Below are 22,433 nucleotides of genomic sequence, written 5' to 3'. Positions count from 1 at the left end.
GGGGAATAGCTGGGTCAAATGGTGCTTCCATTCCCAGCTTTCCAAGAAATCTCCATACTGCTTTCCAAATTGGCCGCACCAATTTGCAGTCCCACCAGCAATGTACAAGTGTACCCTTTTCCCCACATCCTCGCTAGCACTTGTTGTTTGACTTCCTAATGGCTGCCAATCTTACTGGAGTGAGATGGTATCTTAGGGTGGTTTTGATTTGCATTTCTCTGACTTAAGGCAGGCTTTGTAATGACGAATTTCAAGCAGCTTAGTCAGCTCAGTGTTCTCATTAATATAGCAATTGTATTTTTGGTAGTGAAATTGATTAATTATATCATTCAGTTGTGGTTTCTCTGACTAGCTACTGGTAACCAATAAAAGTTTCAAGTTTGTTTCTTCATTAATAAAAAATCTATTTCCTTAAGGGCTCCCTTGTGTAAATATTGTTTTACTTAACATTGGTGAAAGAAAGAGAGAGTTGTATTAAGATTTGATCATTGCTAAATCTGGGAATGGTAATAATTTGAGTTCATTATACAGTCTCATGCATGTTAAGAACTTTCATATTTAAAAGTTTTACAAGATTTTCAGCAGAAGAGGGGATTATATCAGATCTTGTTGATCTTTTTGCAGAAAGATTGATCAGAATTGGTAGAGTGGTGTCTTTCCCATGGTTTTTATCAGAACAAAATCATTGTCCCCTGGGAGCAACAACGGAGCAATTGTTTTCTGTTCTGAGAAGCGTTGCTTTTTTATTGAAGTAGAGGGAACATGTGAGAGAATGACGCAGGGGAAGAGGAGGAGGTGGTCACCAAGTGTTCTCATACACTTGATAATAATCCAAGCTGTGCCAGACACTGTGGTGGGGTCAAAGCTAACATGAGACAGGGATGAGTCCTCCTGTCACTCACGTCTGTAGGGGCAGAACTGGGACCAGGCCTGGGCACAGACAGAAAGCCTGGCTCCCAGAGCTCATCAGATAAGGACCTGCTCAGATCAGGGTTCCAAACTTAAGGTCACCGTGTAGAAACTCTGGGTCCCAAATGGGAGGAAAAGAAAGTTGGTCCCGTGTGATGTGCTGTTCTCATGTTCCTCCAATGTTTTTAGGGCTCGTGCCTGGCCTCGTCAACTTAGGGAACACCTGCTTCATGAACTCCCTGCTGCAGGGCCTGTCCGCCTGCCCGGCCTTCATCAGGTGGCTGGAGGAGTTTACCACCCAGTACACCAGGGACCAGAAGGAACCGCCCCGGCACCAGTACTTGTCCTTAACCCTGCTGCACCTCCTGAAAGGTATCTAGCGGCACTCCCAGGGGGTCGCGCACATTTTCAAGAAAAGGCCTAGATGGCAGGCAAACAAAGGGTTATTACCTTTTTTGTAGAAAAAGATCACGTAGATGGTCATGACATAGATGGTCATGCAAAGATAGATACAAACAGGTGTATTTTTTAAAAATCAAAGATTAAACCATTTATTTAAAAAATAATATCAGCTTTTTTTTTAAAAAGGAAAAATCTACTACCAAAGAAACATTTTGATTGTAAGAAGCGCTCTAGTTTCAAAACCATTAAAGTTGAAAGGAAAAAAAAAGTGTGCCTTAGCCTAGGAAATAAGGGCAATCACAAAAATAAGTCATGTGGAATCCTAATAAGTACTCCAGAATTCATCAAAGAAATGTAAACAAAATAATAGTGCCACTTAAATTTTTTAATATATTCTTTTGCCTGTCAGTAAAGATTAAAAATTCACAGTCCTGGCCACTGTCGGACAGCACCTCCACATGCTGCTGCTGATGGGTGGAGCTCCATGTATTCCTTCTGGAATGTGGTTTGGAACTGCCCAGTAAGAGCTTGTGGAGTGTTCAGTACCATTTGGCCTCATACTCCCACATCTGGGAATCTGTCCTGAGAAAGTACTTAGGGAAGTGTACTATGGGGCTGGGGGGACCTCAGGGGTAGAGTGCTTGCCTAGCAGAATGAGGCTCTGGGTGTGATCCCCAGCACACACACACAGGAAGAAAACAAGACATGTGCACTGTGATTTATACTAGCCAGGAAAATGGGGTTCTAACAGCAAAAATTTTAGGAATGGCTGAACACTGGCCTTCAACTGAGAGACTCTCAGTATGTATTGATAATGGTAAAAATTTGAAGTTACCTGTACAACTTCATTTTTTGTGGGGAGTGGTACCAGAGATTGAACTCAGAAACACTCGACCACTGAGCCCCATCCCCAGCCCTATTTTGTATTTTATTTAGAGACAGGGTCTCACTGAGTTGCTTAGCACCTCACTTTTGCTGAGGCTGGCTTTGAACTCATGATCCTCCTGTCTCAGCCTCCTAAGCCACTGGGATTACAGACACGTGCCACTGCACCTGGCTACAACTCATTTTTTTAAATACATTCAAATATTTATTTTGACCTTTTTTAAAAAGATTATATATGACAGTGGAATGTATTACAATTCTTATTACACATATAGAGCACAATTTTTTGTATCTCTGGTTGTATACAAAGTATATTCACACCAATTCATGTCTTTATACATGCACTTTGGATAATAATGATCATCACATTCCACCATCATCTATAACCCATGCCCCCTCCCTTCCCCTCCAACAACTCATAGGGATAGGGAGAGAGGGAGCATGGGAAGAATAGACAATTTCATTTTTAAACTAAATTTTTTGACTGCAGAACTGTCTTTCTTCCCTGTAACATGTGTTAAAATCTCATAGGCAGGGCTGGGATATAGCTCGGTGGTAGAGTGCTTGCCTGGTATATACAGTCCTCTGACTTCAGTCCTCAGCACTGCAAAACAACAAAACAAAAAAAATTCATGGGTATTATGTAGAACATGATGGACACACAGAGGTCTCCAGCACAAGCCTATAATGGCAAAGAAAAAAAAGACCATGAATGGTTAAAATGGAATGCTTAAGCAATCAGTGATGTACAGCTATGAAGAATCATTTTTACAAAATCTTTTTAATTTGGGGAAGGCTAAATATTAAGTTTAAAAGAGCAAGAAACAAAATGTGATATAATGTCATTCAGCAAGGTAAAATAAAAACTTCCACAGATAAAGGCTGGACAGAAAAAGACCAAAGCATTAGCAGTGGCCATGCTGGTGTGCAGTTATTGATAGTTTTAGGAAACATTTTAAAAAATTATACTTCTACCTTCACCAATAGCATGTATTGCTCTCATAGTCAGAACAAAAAATCAGACTTAAAAAATTCCCAGCTAAAGATTGCTTCATTGAGGTATTTTGCCTTGGGAATCTCTGCTTGACACAAAAGTCTGTAGGAAATAGGTCTGCTCTTCTGCATAAGAGGTGAGTTGAGAATAATCCCCTTTCCTACCTTGTTTTAAAAAAATACCATTGTAGTCCTGGCGCAGTGGTACACGCTTGTCATCCCAGCTACTCAGGAGGCTAATCCAGGAGGATAGCAAGTTCAAGGCCAGCCTGGGAAACTGAGACCCTGTCTCAAAAATAAAACATAATGGGCGGAGGACTTTGCTTAGTGGAGAGCATTTGCCTAGCATGTTTGCCGCCCTGGGTTCAATCCCAATACTAAACAAACAAACAAACAAACATTTAAACTATTTTCAAGTGTATAGTTTAATAGTCTTAAGTACAGTCACATTGTCATATGACAGTCCCCACCACTCATTTCCAAAGCTCTTCATCACCTTATACTGCAGCTGCACCCATCAGACAGAAACTCCCTCCCTCCCCTCTCTCCAGCCCTTGGGAGCACTGTTCTGTGTTCTAAGATTTGACCCTTACCTCACGGAGCCATGAGATGCTGCATGTCCATGTGCTTCAGATCAGTGGACCCTGTAATATTTGTCCCTGGTGGCTGTCTTACTTACTTAGTATAATGTCATCAGGATTCGTCCACATTAGAGCATGTACCAGAATTTCATTCCTTTTTAAGGTTGATATCCATGTGTGTGTACTGCATTTGGATTTTCCATTCATCCATTAGACAGGGGACATTTGGGCCTCCATTGTTGGTTGTCCTGAGTCACACTGCTGTAACATCAGTGTGCAGATATCCTTCCAAGTCTCTGCTTTCATTTATTTTCTGTGTAGATCCCGAAGAAGCCCTGCTGGGTCAACTGGTAACTTTGTTTAAATTTTTGAAGAACCACCATTCTGTTTCTACAGAGGCCACACCAGTTTATCTGCCAGGCAGCAATGCAGAAGGGTCCCAGTCTCTTCATGTCCTTACTATCACTTGCTGTTTTCTCTTAGTTTAATGATAACCATCCTCACGGGTGTTGAGTGGTATGTTATTGTCTTAATTTGCATTTCCCTAATGATAAGGGATGTTGAGCATCTTCTCATTTGTTTATTGGCCATTCATATCATCTTTTTTGAAAAAAAAAATGTCTGTTCAAGTCTTTTGCCTATTTTCAAATTAGGTTGTTCGGATTTTCTGTTGTTGAATTTTGCTAGTTCTTTCTGTGCTCTGGGTATTGATCTTGCATCAGATGTGTCATTTACAAATCTCCTCACCTTGGTGGCTGCACGGTGGCTGTATATTGAGATGCCTGTGTTTATTTCCCTCTTGTTTCCAGTGTCTCGTCACAGTCCGCAGGCTGTGGGGAGCATCTTGTGTGCTGTGGGCTCTTGGGCATATAAGCACGTGGGTCCTTAGGTAAATCCTGAATAAAGTCAAGCTGCTGGACTGGGGGACATGGAACTGTTAGCAGATGTCTCCAGGTCACCCCGTAGCATTTAGACCAAGTCGGGTTAAAGGAGGCATTGGAAATCTTCCTGGGGAGAGAAAAAGTTCCCACAAGGGCTGCCCAATGCATGCAGGAAGCAGGAAGACACAGTTCTTCTCAGTCCTTCCCTTTGTTCTGGAGGGTGGAGGACTGACCCCAGGATATGTACACTGATAGGTGGACCCTCAGGCCTTCTCAGCACTAGCTGCCCAGGCTGCTACTTCTCACATGTCCCCATTCAGGGTCACCAGGCATACTCAGACAAGGATGAGGGTGGTGATGGATTGGGGTGGGGTCAGAGTCCACACCCTCCAGAGTCAGAGCTTAGAACATATTTTAAAGGAGTCTCCCTCAAGCCCACTGACTGCAGATCCAAGATGAGAAACAGGCTGACTATTTGTCTGCAAGTCATTGAACCTCCAGAACACCCCCACCCTGAGGTGGCAGGCTCGGCTTCTTCTCTCCCACACTCTGGCAGAACTGGTCCAGTGTGGTCTCTTACAGGGAGGGGGGGTTGAGATCAGCAGTCAGGCCAGGTGCGTGGCACAGCCTGTAATCTCAGGGACTCCGGCTGAGGCAGGGGCTTCACAAGTTTGAGGACAGCCTTGGCAACTTAGTGAGACCATGTCTCAAAGTAAAATATTTTAAAAGAGCTGGGAATGTAATTCAGAGGGAGAATGCTCCTGGGTCAAAGCCTAGTAACACACACACACACACACACACACACACACACACACACACACACACAAAATCAGCTGTCATCTCCCTGTGGCCAATGGGCCAAATCGCTCCCCTTTGTTTTTATTAATAAAGTTTTATTGGAACACAGCCATGCTTATTTGTTCAGGCACTGCCTGTGGCTGCTTTTGTGCTGCAGCAGCAGTTGAGTGGTTGCAACAAAGAACATGCGACCCTTTACAGAGAAAGCGTCAACCTTTAGATGTATTTATAAATTCACAAGCCAATCAAACTTCTGTTTTCCTTTATTAGGATTGCTTCTACGATTGACTGACAAGTGAAGCTCTTAGCAGAATTTTCTGGCTGCCACACACACCCTGACACGCTCTGCTGTGGTGGCCAGAAGCTCAAACACAGACAAGCACAGCAAAGGCCTTGCCAGGGGAGGGCTTGGTGTGGAGGGTACACACTGGTTACCCACTGGGTGTGGGGTGGGCTAGATGAGGGTTTGAGGCCCCTTCCCACCCAAAGCTAAAATAGTTTTACTTGATAAGAACCTTGCAACAATAGATTTAGATTGACCATGGTAACTCAAAGATCAGAAATCAGTTACCGCATTTAAATACTGCAGACTCAAAAACACTAGATCCACTCGACAAACATGAAGTGCTAATAGCATAGTAAGCACAAAGCTACAACGAATGATGACGAGAGCCCTCTACTTCACAGTGAGTTCTGCGTTCTTAAACAGTGATTAACTGTGGCCTGGTGTACTGTTGTAGATTTTCTGGTGTTAGTCATTTGTTGGTGCATTTAGTAACTGGCTTTCCTTTTCATTTCCAGCTTTGTCCTGCCAAGAAGTTACTGAGGAAGAGGTCTTGGATGCAAGCTGCTTGCTGGATGTCTTAAGAATGTATAGGTGGCAGATCTCTTCCTTTGAAGAACAGGTGAGCACAGCATGCAACAGATGTGGCTCAGAGAAGCCTTTTCCCTAGAGGCTTAGGGAGCAACCTTGCAGTTGCCTGGTGTGAGTGTATGTATATAGTTCAGGTGACAGAACCCAGGGTCTTGAACACACCAGGCGAGTGTTCTAATTGAGTTCCCTCTCCAGTGTTTCTGTGACATTTAGACAACCTCAGTGTTTTGGGACCAAGGCACCAACTTCCTCCCTGCTCTCGTGATCAGAGCAGACACACAGCCCTTTGCCACCCAGTGGAGAAAGGTCAGCGGCATGGAGCATAAACAGTTGCCAAAGAGGGAAAATATTTCAGTTCTCCAGTGACCTTGCTCTACAGTGGCTAGATAGGGAGGCCTGGGTCCTTTAACAAGTGGCAGGTGGTGTCATCTTAGTGTTCCAGAGATTTAAGTGAGATCCTTTTTTGGCCAAAGCTCTCATTTTTAAGAAAGTCAGACTTCAGAGATGAGCTTAAAGTGGCCCCAAGCCTTGAGCATGGGTCATATGCAACCCCAAGACTTTATTCCAGCCACTCCTACCTCCCTGGTCCACACCTGCAGCTTCTCTGTCTGCTTGGGATCTGGCTGCCCTCCTCCGCCCCAGACCACCATCGCCAATGGCAAGCCTGAGCCAGAGACCCCCGGGGCAGCTGCAGGAGGGAGAAACCACTCTGTTGCTCACTGCTGCAGGGGCCCTTTTCTGTGTTGTGCAGGCCGCTTCTGCCCCTCTGGTGCAAACACAGACCTGAGAAGGGGACATGGCCTCCTAGACCTCCCCAGACTGTGGGGCTGGAGCAAGAGGCATTCTAAAAACATGAAAGGGAACAAGGGGCCTTTCTAGCTCCCCTTTGTTTAAGATGACCTCTAGTTCCTCGTTCCTTTGTGATCTGAAGCCACGAACATGTTGGTGATGTCTCTGCTTTATATATATATTTACTTATATATGGACACAATATCTTTATTTTGTTTGTTTATTTTTATGTTATGCTGAGGTTCGAACCCAGTGCCTCATGTGTGCGAGGCAAGCACTCTGCCTCTGAGTCACAACCCAGCCCATGTCTATGATTTTTTATGATGCATATCTTTTAATCCAATTGTATCTTGAAATATTTTTCCATTTAGAACGCTGGAAAGCATTTGTGTGTATGTGTGTGGTGCTGGGTACACAAGTACTCTACCACTGATCTGAACTCCAGCCCTTTTAAATGTGTCTCAACTGAGAGTATGGATTTGAGGTTCAGTCCCTGATGACATCAGATAACTTTTGTTATCAAAGACCCACGTAAGGGTTAGGGTTGTGGCTCAGTGGTAGAGCGCTTGCCTAGCACGCATGAGGCACTGGGTTTGATCCCCAGCACCACATCAAAAACTAAATAAACAAAATAAAGGTATTGTGTCCATGTACAACTAAAAATATTATAAAAGACAACAAAATAAAACAAGACCCACTTAAATCAAACCTGATTTCTTGGAAGGGTTCTCAGCATGCTCAGCCCAGCAGTCCCTGGCTGGGTAGTGCTTTAGTGTGCAGGGAAGCCGGTGATCGTGTCTTTCTGTTGGTCTCTTGCTCTTTGAAGGGATCCAGAGCATCTGGCACGGAACTTGTCCATCTGCACCACAGAGGTTCTAGTCAGTCGGTAGTTTACTCTTGCTGACCGTCAACACATTTTCTGTCTATGGCTCCAGAAATCCATCTTTGTGTAAACTGATTTGATCTGTACAACAACTCTGTAAGCAGTTACTGTTATTATCCCAAATTTATAGATGGGGTCACTGAGGCTTAGAGAAGGGAAATGATTTATCCAAAGTCACAAAGCTGCTTGGTGGCAGAGTCCCGTTGGAGCTTACCTGACACTACAGCATACTCTCAAGCTCTTCTGCAAAACTGTTCATTCCTGGGAGGCTCTGCAGCTCTGTGACTGACAGGACAGATGTGGTCTGACTCTGCCCTGCCTCAGGAGTGCTCCAGGGCTGGGGCAGAGCCCTGACTGTCAGGGCCCATCTGGTCCCCTGGAAGAGCTGCATCCCCCCGGCTCCCAGCTCCTCACCCCCTGTTCCAGGGCTGACTGTGCTTGTGCTCCTGGTGACCGGCCAGGCTGCCCCTGGATCATAAGTCCCTGGGTGGCAAGACCCTGCCTTGTTTATTCTTGACTCTTCTCCCAACAAGTATCTATTGAGTGCCTGCCGTGGGCGGGGCCTGTGGAGGGCAGGCGGTGGTACAGCAGACCACTTGGCAGATCCCCTGCTCCCGTGAACTTGAATTCTTGTGGTGGAAGGAGAGGGTTGCAGTCAGTAGACAGGTGATTTCAAGATGTACCAACAAGAAAATAAATAGGATGACATAGTAAGTCCACGGTGGGGCAAGGGGAGCCTGCTGTAGGCAGGGAGGGCCCATCTGGAGAGGTGAGGTTCTAGTGAGACCTGAAGCATGAAGAGGGGTGAGGCCGTGCAGAATGTTCTAGACAGAGCAGCAAGCCAGGATGGAAACCTAAAGATGGCTGTAAGCCACAGAGTTTGGAGGACAGCAGGGAGGCTGGGGTGGCTGGCTGGGGCTGGGGCAGTGGGAGGGACGGCAGAGGTTGTCAGGAAGCAGGGAGGCTGTGACCAGGGCCTGGCTTTTACTGTGTGTGCAGGAGGGGGCCATAGAAAGCTTTGAACAGCGCCCTGGTTTGATCTGACTTGTACTTGAAAAGGAAGAACTAAGGGGGCCAGAGTGAGAGGGAGAGGAAGGCGGGAGGCTGTGGCTACTCCACCTAAGGTGGCTTATTGGCGGTGGGGGGACAGGCAGCTTTGGATATTGGCCGGGAAGGTCCCCCTGTGGGGAGCCATTTCAGGGAGGTCTGAAGGATGGAAAGGGCAGCTTGGGTACTGGTGGCCCAGCTTGAGATGGGAGTGAACTTGTTTTGCTCAAAGGCCATGAAAGAGGCCAGGGGCTGGAGCACATTGGTGAGGTAGAGTGTTCTAGAATGTGTCAGGGTCAGGGCCTCTCATGGAGGGCTTTGCAGGAGATCCGAGGCTTTTCCCTGGCAGTGAGAGCCGTCAGGAGACTGGAAGCAGAAGAGGAAAACCATTGGCCTTTTAAAAGATGGCTCCCATCAGTGCTCAGCCTTGGGGCTCAGGTCAACAGAGTGCCTGTTCTCATTCTGCTGACCAGTGGGAGTCAAGGGCCCCAGGAGGATCAGCACCCTGAGAGCCTGGGGAGGAGAGCAGGAGAGATGGGAGTCAGGGCCTGGGCTTTTGGGGAGAGGATCATTTAAATTGATCCTTAAAGGGGAGCCTCTTGCCATGTGACCCAGAAGCTCCACTTCGGGATACATACCAAAAAGTTGCAAACAGACTCAGACAGAGTTTGCACACCCCCGCACGTGCTGCACAGAGCAGGGTTGTTTTCAGAAGCCCATAGGTGGAAGCAACCGTGTGTCCATCAGTAGAGGAACCAATGAACAAAAGTTGTCTGTGGGTGCCAGGGATTGAACCCAGGGCCACTGTACCACTAGCCACATCCCAGCCCTTTATATATATATATATATTTTTTTTTTTTTTAAGTTTTTTTTTCTCTCTTCTCCCCTCTCCCCCTAACAAGTTTTTTTTTTTTTAACTTTTTTTTAGTTGGTGACAGACCTTTATTTATTCATTTATTTATATGTGGTGCTGAGAATTGAACCCAGTGCTTTATATATGCAAGGCAAGTGCTCTACCACTGAGCCACATCCCAGCCCTTTGTGTTTTTAATTTTGAAACAGGGTCTAGCCAAGTAGCTCAGGGCCTCACTAAGTTGCTGAGACTGCCTTCAAACTTATGATGCTCTGGGCTCAGCCTCCTGAGTTGCTGGGATTATTGGCATGTGCCACTGTTCCCAGCTGGATGAACAAAAGTTTTATGCAATAAAATATTATTCAGCCTTTAAAAAGGAGGAGGGCTGGGTTTGTAGCTCCGTGAAAGAGCACTTGCCTTGCACATGGGAGGCACTGGGTTCCATCCTCAGCACCATATAAGATAAATAAATTAAATAAAGGCATGTGTACATCTACAACTAAAAAAAAAAAGTTTAAAAAAGAAGAAAATTCTGACATGCTTCAGTTAGATGAACCTTGAAGACATTGCGCCCCGTGAACTAAGCCAGCCACAAAAGGACTAATAGTGTATAATTCCACTTCTATAAAGTCCCTAGAATTGTCAGAGTCCTAGAGACAGGACATGGAATGGGGCCAGGGCCCAGGGAGGGCAAATGGGAGTGAATGTTTAATGGGTAGAGAGTTTGAGTTTGGGAAGATGGAAAAATCCTAGGGTTGGACGGTGGGGATGGGGACAGACACTGAGTGTATTTAATTCCACTGAACTGTACCTTTAGAAGTGGCTAACATGGTACCCAGGCATGGTGGCACACACCTGTGGTCCCAGCAGCTCAGAAGTGGCTAGCGTGGTAAATTTTATGTGTATTTTACCATAACCTAAAAAGAAAAAGCACTCCTTGGGAGTCCAGTGGAGTGAACGTCAAGGCCATGTCAGTTCAGCTGACACTGGCTGCTGGTAGGAGGGCAGCCGCCTCTCTCTGCCTTCTCGGTCCTCCTGGACCTCCGAGTTGAGAGTCCCCACCTGTGGAGTCATCTACCATGTGACAGTTTTCCTTAAGGAGCAGGGCCCTGAGAAGGTGGAGAGCCAATTCTGCCCTCTCTAACTATGGGGGTCCGCCTGGTGGCCACAGAGGAGGTGGTGCTGGTCTCGCAGTGACTTCATGGGGCCTCTCTGAAGAATGCTTTGCCCTGTGACAGGATGCTCACGAACTATTCCACGTCATTACCTCATCACTAGAAGACGAGCGGGACCGCCAGCCAAGGGTCACACATCTGTTTGATGTGCATTCTCTGGAGGTAACCGTTATATATTTTTTTCCCACATGCTTAATGCTGTCTGAACGTATTTAGTCTTTGTACAAGTATAATATTTGTACAACCTTAAGCGCAAAAAAGTAGGATTTAGTAAGAATCAGAAGTGGGGATGAGACTGGGGAGGGTCTTAAGGTACACTCTACAGTCAGTGCCTTTAGCTAGAGATGTCAGGCTTTTTAAAATGATGCATTGCTGAGATTTGTGTTCTGGAGAAGAAAGAACGTATTATTTTTCCCAGTTTAATGGAGGAGAACAAAGGGCCATAGAATTGCTAAGTGGGACCTCATTTCCCTGAACAGTGTCATATTTGGGGAGATGATAAAAGTTAACTAGTAAAGGGGGAAGTGCTCCAGGGAGGGGAGGCGTTTTAATTGCTTTGGATGGAGGAGCCTGCAGGAGCCAGCCAGAGACACGAGTGAGCATGCTTTGAGAACCGCGGGCTGTGTCGGAAGTTCATTTTGAGTGATGCCATCAGCACAGAAACTTGTAAACTCTCGGGGTGGTGAGGGAAGGAAAGGGGCTGTCGCAGGATTTTCAGTCTGTTTCTTTTTCCCTTTCAGCAGCAGTCAGAAATAACTCCCAAACAGATCACCTGCCGCACAAGAGGTAGCTGTTTTCTATTGAATGTAACACACATTTTGTAGATATGACACTAATCTGCTTGTTTTAAAAAGTTGTTGTTGTTTTTTTTTTCTTGGTGACACCCAATCCAGCCTGGACTGTCGTCTAGTTACAAAGGAACTTGTATTTTGGGAACAGCTTTAAGTGATTGTCTCAGTGTTCCTTGCACCCCAGGCCTGCTCAGGTTCCTCCAGAAGGACTTTGCTCTTCCCACAAGGGCTTTCTTTTTGCTTCTGGAATTTCAGATCGTGGGTAATTCCATTTTAATGCATCTGTCCTCAGGATTTCCACCTTGGCCCACTTTTACTGCAAATGTTCACAGTTCTCCTTTGAAGGGGAATCCTTGTTAACTCTTAAGGCTTGAACTTAAAAAATAAAATTGACACATAATTTCTTTTGAGCCTTAGTTGTAATAGAAACAAAATACCTCTTTTAAGTGCATATTGTATTCTAGGCATTTCAATTTGTCATCTAAGCCTCCCAACAATTCTATGAAGTTGATTCTGGGGTCAGTGGATTAATAATCATCCCTGTTTCCAGCAGATGAGACTTTCAGAGATGAAAGAACTTCCCAGGTCATGAGCAGAGCCAGCAAGGAGGCCAGGGCTGCCTGCCCCGGAGCCCGTGCTCCTCGCTAGGGTGTGGTCCTCCAGCCTCCATCCCAGCCAAAGCAGATCCCAGTTCTTCAGAACTTGCTTATTCTGATCATTTCAGAGCTTAGCTCCCTGTATGGAATGCTCACTAGTGATACCTTTCATTGAAATCCCTAGCATTTTAAGCCTGTATTTGTAAGAAGATGTTATTAAATGCAGATTCTTTTTTCAAATGTGGCTGTACCCATGATATAGAGACCCATGTGAAGACCTATAGAAGTTTGTGGAGAAGGAATGCGTGTGTGTTTGCTGGAAGTCAATGAGGAAAACTCTTTGAATGAACTTTTTATTTTACCTAAAGAGTGTCTCCTGTAAAAAGGAGGGTATGTTTTGAGATTGGTGCCAAAGGGCTAAAAGTTGGCATATCAAAAGGTGTTTTGTGTCCCAGGGTCTCCTCATCCCACATCCAGTCACTGGAAGGCGCAGCACCCTTTTCATGGGAGACTCACAAGCAACATGGTCTGCAAACACTGTGAACACCAGGTAAGTGCAGCACCAGCGCTTGATGTTCCTGCGAGCTTTTCTTCCGAGTCAGGGTTCTTGGAAGGATCTAGAGAATGTGGGCTTACCTCAGTGAATGGTGCTGGTGTGCCCAGGTTCTGCACACCTGGAGGGCTGACTGCCTGCTTTGGTCAGCACCAACATGTCACCTGTTTTCACTTGGCATCTTCTGCACCAGAAGCAGCAGATCTATTGTGAATCAGCAGAATTTTGAGTCCTGAGGTTAAGTTTATGCTAAAGTGGACGCATAGATTCTAGGACTGGAGGGTTTGGTTTTGTTTGCATTTGATATGTTAAGGTAATTTTTTTTAGAAAGTTTCATCTTTTCTCAATTATTTTATAGTTTTACATGGACACAATATCTTTATTTTGCTTATTATTTTTATGTGGTGCTGAGGATTGAACCCAGTGCCTCACATATGCGAGGCAAGCACTCTGCCACTGAGCCACAACCCCAACCCAAAGTAATTTTTTTTAAAATAGTTTTTTAGTTGTAGATGAACACAATATCTGTATTCTATTTATTTATTTTTATGTGGGGCTGAGGATTGAACCTAGTGCCTCATGCATGCAAAGCAGGCACTCTACCACTGAGCTACAGCCCCAGCCCCAAAGTAATTTTTATTATGGAAAATTTTTAACATAATAAAAATATTTTGCAACTGTCACTTCTACCAACTTTAGACATCTCCCCTCTCCTCAAAATAAACCTCATGCCCATTATCAGTGTCTCCCCATCCTCGCCATCTCCCCACCTCTGGCAACCACTGATTGACCTTCTATCTCAGTGGATCTGCCTGTTCAGGACATTTCAGATGCATGGAGTCATACCACATGTGGCCTTTCATGTCTGGCTTCTTTCATTAGCATAATATTTTCAAGATTCTTCCACATTGTAGTGTGTACAACTGCATTTCTGTTTATTGCCAAATAATATTGCATTGCACAGATAAACCACATTTTGTTTATCAAATCCATCAATTGATGGGCATTTGGATTGTTTTCATTTTGGAAACTGTTGTATACACATTGTTGTTTATTTAATTGGTTCCTTTTAGTTATACATGACAGCAGAATCCATTTTGAAAAAAATCATACAAGCATGGGATATATCTTATTCTAGTTAGAGTCCTATTCTATGGATGTTCATGGTGGGTGTACAAGCTTTTTGTGTGCAAACTTTTATGTAATATGTTTTCATTTTAGTTGGGTATATATAAACACCTAGGAGTAGAATTGCTGCCTAATGTGGTAATTCCATTTTAACCTTTTGAGAAACTGCTGGTCTTTTCTAAGGTGGCTGCACCACTGACTCTCCCCCAGCCGCATGCTGAGGGCTCCTGTTGTTCATAGCTCACCACCCCTGCGCAGGCTGACTTTTGAATGCAGCCGTCCTTATAGCTATGGAGTAGTGTCTCTCTATAGGTGTTTTCCCTGCTTTACTGAGGCATAACTGATGAAATGTGTCTATTTAAGGTGTATAAAGCAATGGCTTGATAAACGTGTGCCCTGTGAGCTGGTCACTACAGTGACACTGTTCAACACATGCATCTCCTGGCGTGGTCACCTTTTCGTGTATGTGCAGTAAAGGCACTTGAACTCCTATCTCAGAAAACAGGACACAGTACTATACTAGCTGTAGTCACTGTGCTGTGTGTAGGACCCAGAATGTGAGCCTCGTAGCTGGACGTCTGTGGCAGTGTCCCTGGCACCCCCGCCCTGGCAGTCACCATTCTACTCTCTGCTTCTGTAAATTCGACTTTGAAGTCTAGATTCATACTGCAGCGTGGTCATGTGGTATTTGTCTTTCTGTGTCTGGATGACGTCAGTCAGCATGTAATGTCCCCTGGGTGCACCTGCGGTAGACAAAATGGCAGGGTTTCCTTCTTTTTTATGGTCGGTACTGGTCTGCTGTACGTATTTGTTTGTGTATGTGTGTACACACACGCACTGCATTTTCTTTTTCCACCTATCCATTGACAGACACCTAGATAGTTTTGGAATCTTGGCCGTCCAGACTAATGTCGAGGGGTGATCCTGTCTCCTCTGGGTATCTGCCCAGAAGAGGAAGTCCTGGGGCACATGGTAATTCTATTTTTAACTTTTTGAGGGGTCTCCACGGTTTTCCCTGAAGACTGCGTCAGTTTGCATTCCCACAACAGCGTAAGGAGTTCCCCATCCTCCACACCTTGCCAGCACTCGGTGCCTCTTGTCTTTTTAATGACAACCTTCCAAATAGGTGTGAGGCGATGTTGCGTTGGGGTCTAGATTTGCGGTTCCCTGATGAGTAGTGATGTCAAGCACTCAGGGCCCTGTTGGCTGTTTCTCTGTCGCCTTTGGAGAAGTGTTTACAGGTCCTTTGCCCAATTTTTAATGATGTTACTTGTCTTGTTTGTTTTGTGGGGAGTTTTCCATTTTTTTATTGTTGACTTGTATGAGTTCCTTATTCATTTTAGATATTAACCCTTTTCAGATTCATCGTTTGCAAATATTTCCAGCCATTCTGCATGTTACCTTTTTGTTTTATTGTTTATTTCCTTTGCTGTCTTGTTTTGATTGGAGTTACCCCGAAGTCTGAGGTGTTGGAAAAAAATAAGGCTGATACACCACAGCTCCTTGACATGCCTTATTTTATAAGTCACCCACTCTTCCCTCCTATTTTTTTCGTTGCATTTTATTTTTATTTTAAACCTATTGTAAAGTGGAATTAAAGTTTTCTTATTTCCCAGCCAAGTGAGGTGGCACACACCTGTAATCTCAGCTACTCAGGAGGCTGAGATAGGAGGGTGGCAAGTTCAAGGCCAGCTTGGGCAACTTAGTGAGACCCTATCTCAAAATAAAATAAAAAGGGTAGGGGATACAGCTCAGTGGTAGAGTGCTTGCCTAGCACATGTGAGGCTCTGGGTTTAGTCCTCAGTACCACACCCAAAAATTATTTCCTGGTTGTTTGCCAGTAGTAGTTTATAAAAACACAGTTGTTTATGAACCTTGTGTCTTGAGAAAGCTTCAAGTGTCAGTTGTGGAAGTTTTGTTGTAGATCATATGTAAATAATCATGTCTGTGGATGTGAACACTGTTAGTTCTTCCTGTCCAGTCTTCACGCTGTTTACTTATTTTCTCTGCCTTCTGTTCTGGCGAGGACCTCTGTACAGAGTTGCTCAAGAGTGGCCATTGCAGACATCCTTGTTTTGTTTCACATCTTAAGAACCAAGTCTTTGGTGTTTTATAACTAAGATTGGTATTAGCTTTATTGTACAGAGAAAGTTTCCTGCTGTTCCTAGTTTGCTGTGAGTTTTTTAAAAATATTTTTTAGCTGTAGATGGACACAATATCTTTATTTTTATTTATTTTTATGTGGTGCTGAGGATCGAAGCCAGTGCCTCACGCATGCGAGGCAAGCACTCTGCCATTGAGCCACAGCCCAGCCCTGCTGCAAGTTTTTACAGGGCATAATGATTGAATTTTGTCATGCTTTTCTCATGTCTGTTGAGATGATCATATTTTATTCTTTTATCCCATTAATGTGTGAAAAGGCAGTTTTTAATTTTTCTAGCATTAAATCAGCCTTGAATTTTCTGGGAAAAACTTGTTTGATTATGATGTTCTGCTGGACATGATTTGCTAATATTTTCTAAAGGCTATGTGGCTGTTTATGAGGAAGGTTAATGTTTCAGTTTTCTTCTCTTGTAATGTCTTCATCAGACTTTGCTAGGATCATGCTGGCCTCATGAGTAAGAACAATTGTGTTTAACATTGGTATTATTTCTTCCTTAAATATTTGATAGAATTTTTGTTTCTTTCCTTAGTTCATGGTTCTGTTTACACTTTGCTATGAGATACAGGCACACATATTTTTTCCACATTTTTAAAAATATTTTTATTATAGATGGTTATAATATCTTTATTCTATTTATTTATTTTTCTGTGGTACTGGGGATCGAACACAGTGCCTCACACGTGCTAGGCAAACTCTCTATCACTGAGCCACAACCCCAGCCCTTTTCCACATTTTTTATTGGTGCACAAGCATATATGTTATGAGAAATTGACTCTTACTGTGTTAATAAAATGTCCTCTTCATCTCTGACTCACCTACTTCCATGATTCAAGTCTGTTTGATTCATTTTCATCTTACTAGTGTTTTTTTGGTATGTCCTTTTCTTTCTTCATATTTTCAACCTTTGTCTTTGTAGTTAAAGTATAGATTTTATAGATAGCACATGATTAGGTCTTGCTCTTTTATTCAGCTTGAGAATCTGCCTTTTAATTGGAGTGTTTAGTCCGTTTACATTTACTGTAAGTATTCATATGCTTAGATTCAGGTCTGCCACTTTACCATTTGTTTTATAAATTGTCTTACATATTTCTATTTGGCTTACACATTTCTTGTTCCTCTGTTTCTTCTCTCTGACTTCTTTTGGGTTAATCAATACTTTTTGGAATTCTGTTATTGGCCCTTTGTATGTATATGTGATTACATCATGTAATTTTACCCATATCATACCTATTTAGAGTTGATATCTACTCTTTTATGTAAAGTATTGGAATGTTTAAAAATATATAATTTTGCTGGGTGAGGTGTGGTACAAACCTGTAATCCCAGCGACTTGGAAGGCTGAGGCAGGAGGATGGAAGATTCGAGGCCAGTCTCAGCAACTTAGCAAGATCCTCAGCAACTTGGTGAGACCCTATTTCAAAATAAAAAATAAAAAGGGCCAGGGATTGTGGCTGGGGTTGTGGCTCAGTGGTAAAGTGCTTGCTTAGGACAGTTGAGAACCTGGGTTCCATCCTCAGCACCACATAAAAACAAACAACAACAACAAAAAGTGTGTATACATGTATGTATGTGTGTGTGTATATATACACACACATACATATATGTATATATATATACACATACACATCTGTGTGTATATGTGTGTATGTTCATATTTACATATACGTATTCTTCAAAAGTCAGAGTTGATGAAAATATTTTATAGACATGAAATATCAGTGTGTCTGCCACAACTAGACCTATAACAAATGTTAATTGGGATCATTTTAGGCTGAAGGGAAAAAAAACATCAAATGGACTTAGATCTACAGGAAACAGAGCCAGGCGCAGTAGAGCACGCCTGTAATCCCAGTGCTCAGGAGGCTGAGGCAGGAGGATCGCCAGTTCAAAGCCAGCCTCAACAAAGTGAGGCACTGAGCAACTCAGTGAGACCCTGTCTCTAAATAAAATACAAAATAGGGCTGGGGATGTGGCTCAGTGGTTGAGTGCCCCTGCGTTCAACCCTGGTATCCCCCAAAAAAAGCTCTGTAGGAAACATTGAAGAACATCAAAAACGGGGGGTGTGTGTGTGTGTGAGAACTTTTGCTATCCAGTCTTTTGTGCTGCTTTTACCATATCTACAGACATTATAAACTCCACAATATTGCGTTATAACATGCTTTAAATACTTAGATGTGTTTTTAACAAATTGAAGGGAAAATATTTCATATTCACCATTTTTGGTGTTCTTCGTTGTTGCCTGTAGATCTAAAACCATTTGATGTTTTTTCTTTTCAGCCTCAAAAAAATCCCCTTCACATTTCTTGTAGGTCTGCTGGTGGCAGACCCATTGGTGTTTCATGTCTATGAAAGTATTATTGTTTTGCTCTTTTAGAATAATTTTGCTGTCTATAGAATTTGGAGTTTACCTTGTTGCTTTTATCTTGCTTTGGTGAACTTTAAATTTGTTATTTTAAAGACATTGTTTCTTGGCATTTTTTTCAAAATGTGTGTCATTCATATTTTTTTCTGAATGTAAAGTATCATTTTTTTTAAAGATTCTGCTTACAAGGTTTTCTCTTTTGTTCATCCTGTGTGTAGATTTTCCTTAAGTTTTATCCTGCTTGGGGTTTGCTGAGTTTTCTTAAGATTTATCCTGCTTGGGGTTTGCTGAGTTCCTACAATCTGTGTTTTTGTTTTCCACCAAAGTTTGGAGCTTGGCCGTTGTTTGCCCAGTCGTCATGCCTGTTGTGGACTCGCCGGGCTGCTGTTGTGTGGTTCCACGGGTCTCATCGTCTTTTCCCTCTGTGTTCTACAAACTCAGTCATTTCTGTTCACCCATCTTCAAGTTTGCTGACTCCTCCATCCTCGGTCTTTGCCTGTCCAGAACATTTTCCATTTTAGTTCTCTTTAGTTATGGAATTTCCTTCTTTTCAATAGTCTCCATGTCTCTGCTGAGATCCTCCATTTGTCCATGCACTGTAACTATGTTTCCCCTTTCTGACCTTGAGCATATTTACAACACACCTCTGAGGTCCTCATGTGCTAATTTCAGCATCTAGGTCACCTCCTGTTCTCTTCACCATGGGTCACATTTTCCCTTCTTTGTATTGTGTATTCAGTCATTTTTATTGCATATTTTATATTGTAGTAGAGACTGGATTGTGTTGTTTCTCTGAAGGAAAATGGATTTTGCCCTGGCAGTCAGTTCATTTGACGGGGCTCAGATTCCAGACCCTTCCTCCTCTGCCTGAGGGCCGCAGAGTCTCTGCTCAGATGTTTTAGCTTCCAGATGCTCCCTTTTGCCAGGCTCCCTGCAGTCGGCCCTGTGCTGGTGCCATCCAGGGTCAGCTCTGAGACTGGGCAGGATCTACCCACAGGTTTTGCAGCTCCTCCTCTCTTGGCTGCCCTGTTTCTGGGATTTGTCTGTGTCTTTTTACCAGCCCTGAACTTGGCCTTCTGACAACTCAGGCCTGTAAGATTGCTGCTTTTGCCACCCGGCGTTGTGCAGAGCAGGCAAAATAGGGCACACGGTGTGTCATTTTAGTTTCTGCCAGCTTCTGGCAATCATTCAGATGGTTTTGTTTTACTGGGTCCATGTTTTATGGTTGTTGGCTGAAAAGGGGTGCGTCTAGCCAAGCTCCCCTGCTGCTACCAAAAGCAGGGAGCTTATCCTGTTTTATCATCTGACTTTTTCAATTAATCATATGGACATCATTTCACGTAATCACACGTTCTTCTACAATTAAGAGCTGACAGAAACTAAATCCTTGTAGTTATATCTGTGGTTATTTCCTTAGATAAGATCCCCATGTTGCTGGGTCAGGTATGTGATCTTAAAGTTTTTTCAGGCTATTCTTTAGTATTATTGTTGCTGTTGAATTTGTTTGTCTTGTTTCTGTGGTGCTGGGAGTGAACCCGGGCCTCAAGCGTGTATGCAGAATAAGTGCTCTGTGCTGAGCTACACCCCCTCACAGTGCTTAGGTTTATAAGGTTGTTGCTAATAGAATTTTCTTCTGAGCACATTATGTTTTCTTATGTTAAATGTGAGCATCTAAATTAAATTAAACCAGGCACAGCAATTCATGCCTGTAATCCTAGCAACTGGGGAGGCTGAGACAGGAGGATCCCAAGTTCAAGGCCAGCTTCAGCAACTTAAAGAGATGCAGTCTCAAAATAAAAACTGAAAAGGGCTTGGGTGAGGCTCAGTGGTCAAGTCCTCCTGGGTTCAATGCCCAGTACTGCTGAATGAATAAATATGTACTAAAATGTCTCACAGGCACATACATTCCATCTGTTGCATGGAATCTAAGTTTGTTTTTTTTCTGCAATATTTGTTTCAGAGTCCTGTTCGATTTGATACCTTTGATAGCCTTTCACTAAGTATTCCAGCTGCCACTTGGGTATGTACCTCTGGTTGATTTGGGGTATGTTTTGCAAATATTTCAATCTGAAAGATCTTCAAGGCACTTTATGTAGCTCAGATCCTGTGTTATTCAGAGTTGTGGTCAGTCACACAATTGTTAACTCCAGGGTGTGGCACCAGGCCCTGATCATGGGGGAGAAAAACATGGAGGTTTTTTGTCTTGCTGCAGGAAATTTGGCTTTTTCATCAAACACCACACATGTGCACACACACACACCCCCCTCAGATTTAAAGACACATAAAACTAGATTTAGACGTCCAACTCATGGAAGTCCATAATTTTCCACGGCCTTTTATCCTTGTACTCTTAGATGGGTCAGTAGTCGCAGTGCCAGATCCTTTGAGCTCCACCTTTGTGCAGGAGACATCCAGTTGTGTCTGCGGGGCTCTGTTGCCTGGGTTCAATTTGCGAATAATTGGGCAGCTCTGAGCTCCACCCAGCCACCTGTGAGTTCAGGACAGCTCTTCTTTGAATTATTCTAATTTTCTTCTCATGCTGTAGGGTCATCCCCTGACCCTGGACCACTGCCTTCACCACTTCATCTCCTCGGAATCCGTGCGCGATGTTGTGTGTGACAACTGTACAAAGGTATGCCTTGAATCCCAGTGGCATCTCCCAGCTGGCGCGTGAGCTTCCGTAGTGCCCCTCACACCGCTGGCCTCAGCTCCTCTGACTGCCTGAGCCAGAGGATGTGTGCAGTCCCTGCCATTTCCACCCGACCTGGTTTGGAAAGTGACTGCCCAAGGAGTTTGTTTCCCAGATGAGTTACGTCTCATCCACAGCATGTTTAAAGAAGAAGCATGCAGGTCAGACTGGAGCTGGGAGACGCAGTTCTCTCCACTCCCCTTTCTCTCGTGCCCTGCCTTTTCTTTGTGCTGTCTGTCTGAGTCCCCATGTAACTGCATTTCACCCTTTGAATGGAGAAGAATGTGTGGACTGAATTTTTGAAGACAGAAGACAAGATAGATTTCATGCCAGAGTTTCAGTTTTGACTCCTCATTTTTCTCCTCCCTCCATGGCTACTGCTATTTAACAATCAAGAGGATCAGTGAGAACAGTTTGCAAATAACTGGGCAGCTGAGTTGATTTCAGCAGGTAGTAGTCCAGTGCCAGTCAGATGCACCAGCCCGGTCGCTGCCCTCCGTAGATGTCCTGCTCAGGGTTTTCACAGAGAAATGTTCTTACTTCCATTTCAGATTGAGGCAAAAGGAACCTTGAATGGGGAAAAGGTGGAGCACCAGAGGACCACTTTTGTTAAACAGTTAAAACTAGGGAAGGTGAGCCCACCCCTCGTACCAGCTTGACTTTGCTTTGCAGGGATCCCTGTATCCCACCCTGAAACATACCGCCCTTTTCTCTCCCTCCGCAGCTCCCGCAGTGTCTCTGCATCCACCTGCAGCGGCTGAGCTGGTCCAGTCACGGCACACCTCTGAAGCGGCACGAGCACGTGCAGTTTAATGAGTTCCTGATGATGGACATCTACAAGTACCGGCTCCTGGGCCACAGGCCCAGTCAGCACCACCCTAAACTGAAGGAGAGCCCGGGGTCTGTGCTGGAACTGCAGGACGGGCCAGCCGCCCCCAAACCAGGTGTGTGCCCGAAGCAGCCACCTTTCCTCAGCACAGAGCAGGGGTTTGGCAGCACCACATTCTGGCTCCCCATAATCTGAGCACAAGGCTTATACAGTGTCACTCAGAATTCTTGAGAACAGCAGGTTTGGGGATA

At 44.1% G+C, this 22,433-nt stretch overlaps 1 protein-coding gene across 3 annotated transcripts in view; it reads left to right on the top strand.

The window, feature by feature from the left end:
* The window catches only part of Usp30 (ubiquitin specific peptidase 30), a 32,998-nt gene that overhangs the window by 5,066 nt on the left and 5,499 nt on the right, over positions 1–22,433 (top strand). Inside the window, exons 3-11 of one of the 3 annotated variants that reach the window (XM_077108881.1) lie at positions 1,099–1,281; positions 6,251–6,354; positions 11,134–11,232; positions 11,814–11,856; positions 12,913–13,007; positions 20,625–20,684; positions 21,210–21,296; positions 21,905–21,985; positions 22,078–22,297. In XM_077108881.1, coding sequence (XP_076964996.1) covers positions 1,099–1,281; positions 6,251–6,354; positions 11,134–11,232; positions 11,814–11,856; positions 12,913–13,007; positions 20,625–20,684; positions 21,210–21,296; positions 21,905–21,985; positions 22,078–22,297 — 972 coding nt within the window. Of the gene's footprint in view, positions 1–1,098; positions 1,282–3,562; positions 6,136–6,250; positions 6,355–11,133; positions 11,233–11,810; positions 11,857–12,912; positions 13,008–20,624; positions 20,685–21,209; positions 21,297–21,904; positions 21,986–22,077; positions 22,298–22,433 lie in introns of those variants that run through there. The other 2 variants (XM_077108879.1, XM_077108882.1) reach the window with 2 other exon arrangements.

The sequence above is a fragment of the Callospermophilus lateralis genome, chromosome 1 (genome assembly GCF_048772815.1).
Source record: "Callospermophilus lateralis isolate mCalLat2 chromosome 1, mCalLat2.hap1, whole genome shotgun sequence".
NCBI classification, from domain to species: Eukaryota; Metazoa; Chordata; class Mammalia; order Rodentia; family Sciuridae; genus Callospermophilus; species Callospermophilus lateralis.
The sequence above is the reverse complement of the archived record's forward strand: the minus strand, read 5'-3'. Positions and strand labels throughout refer to the sequence as shown.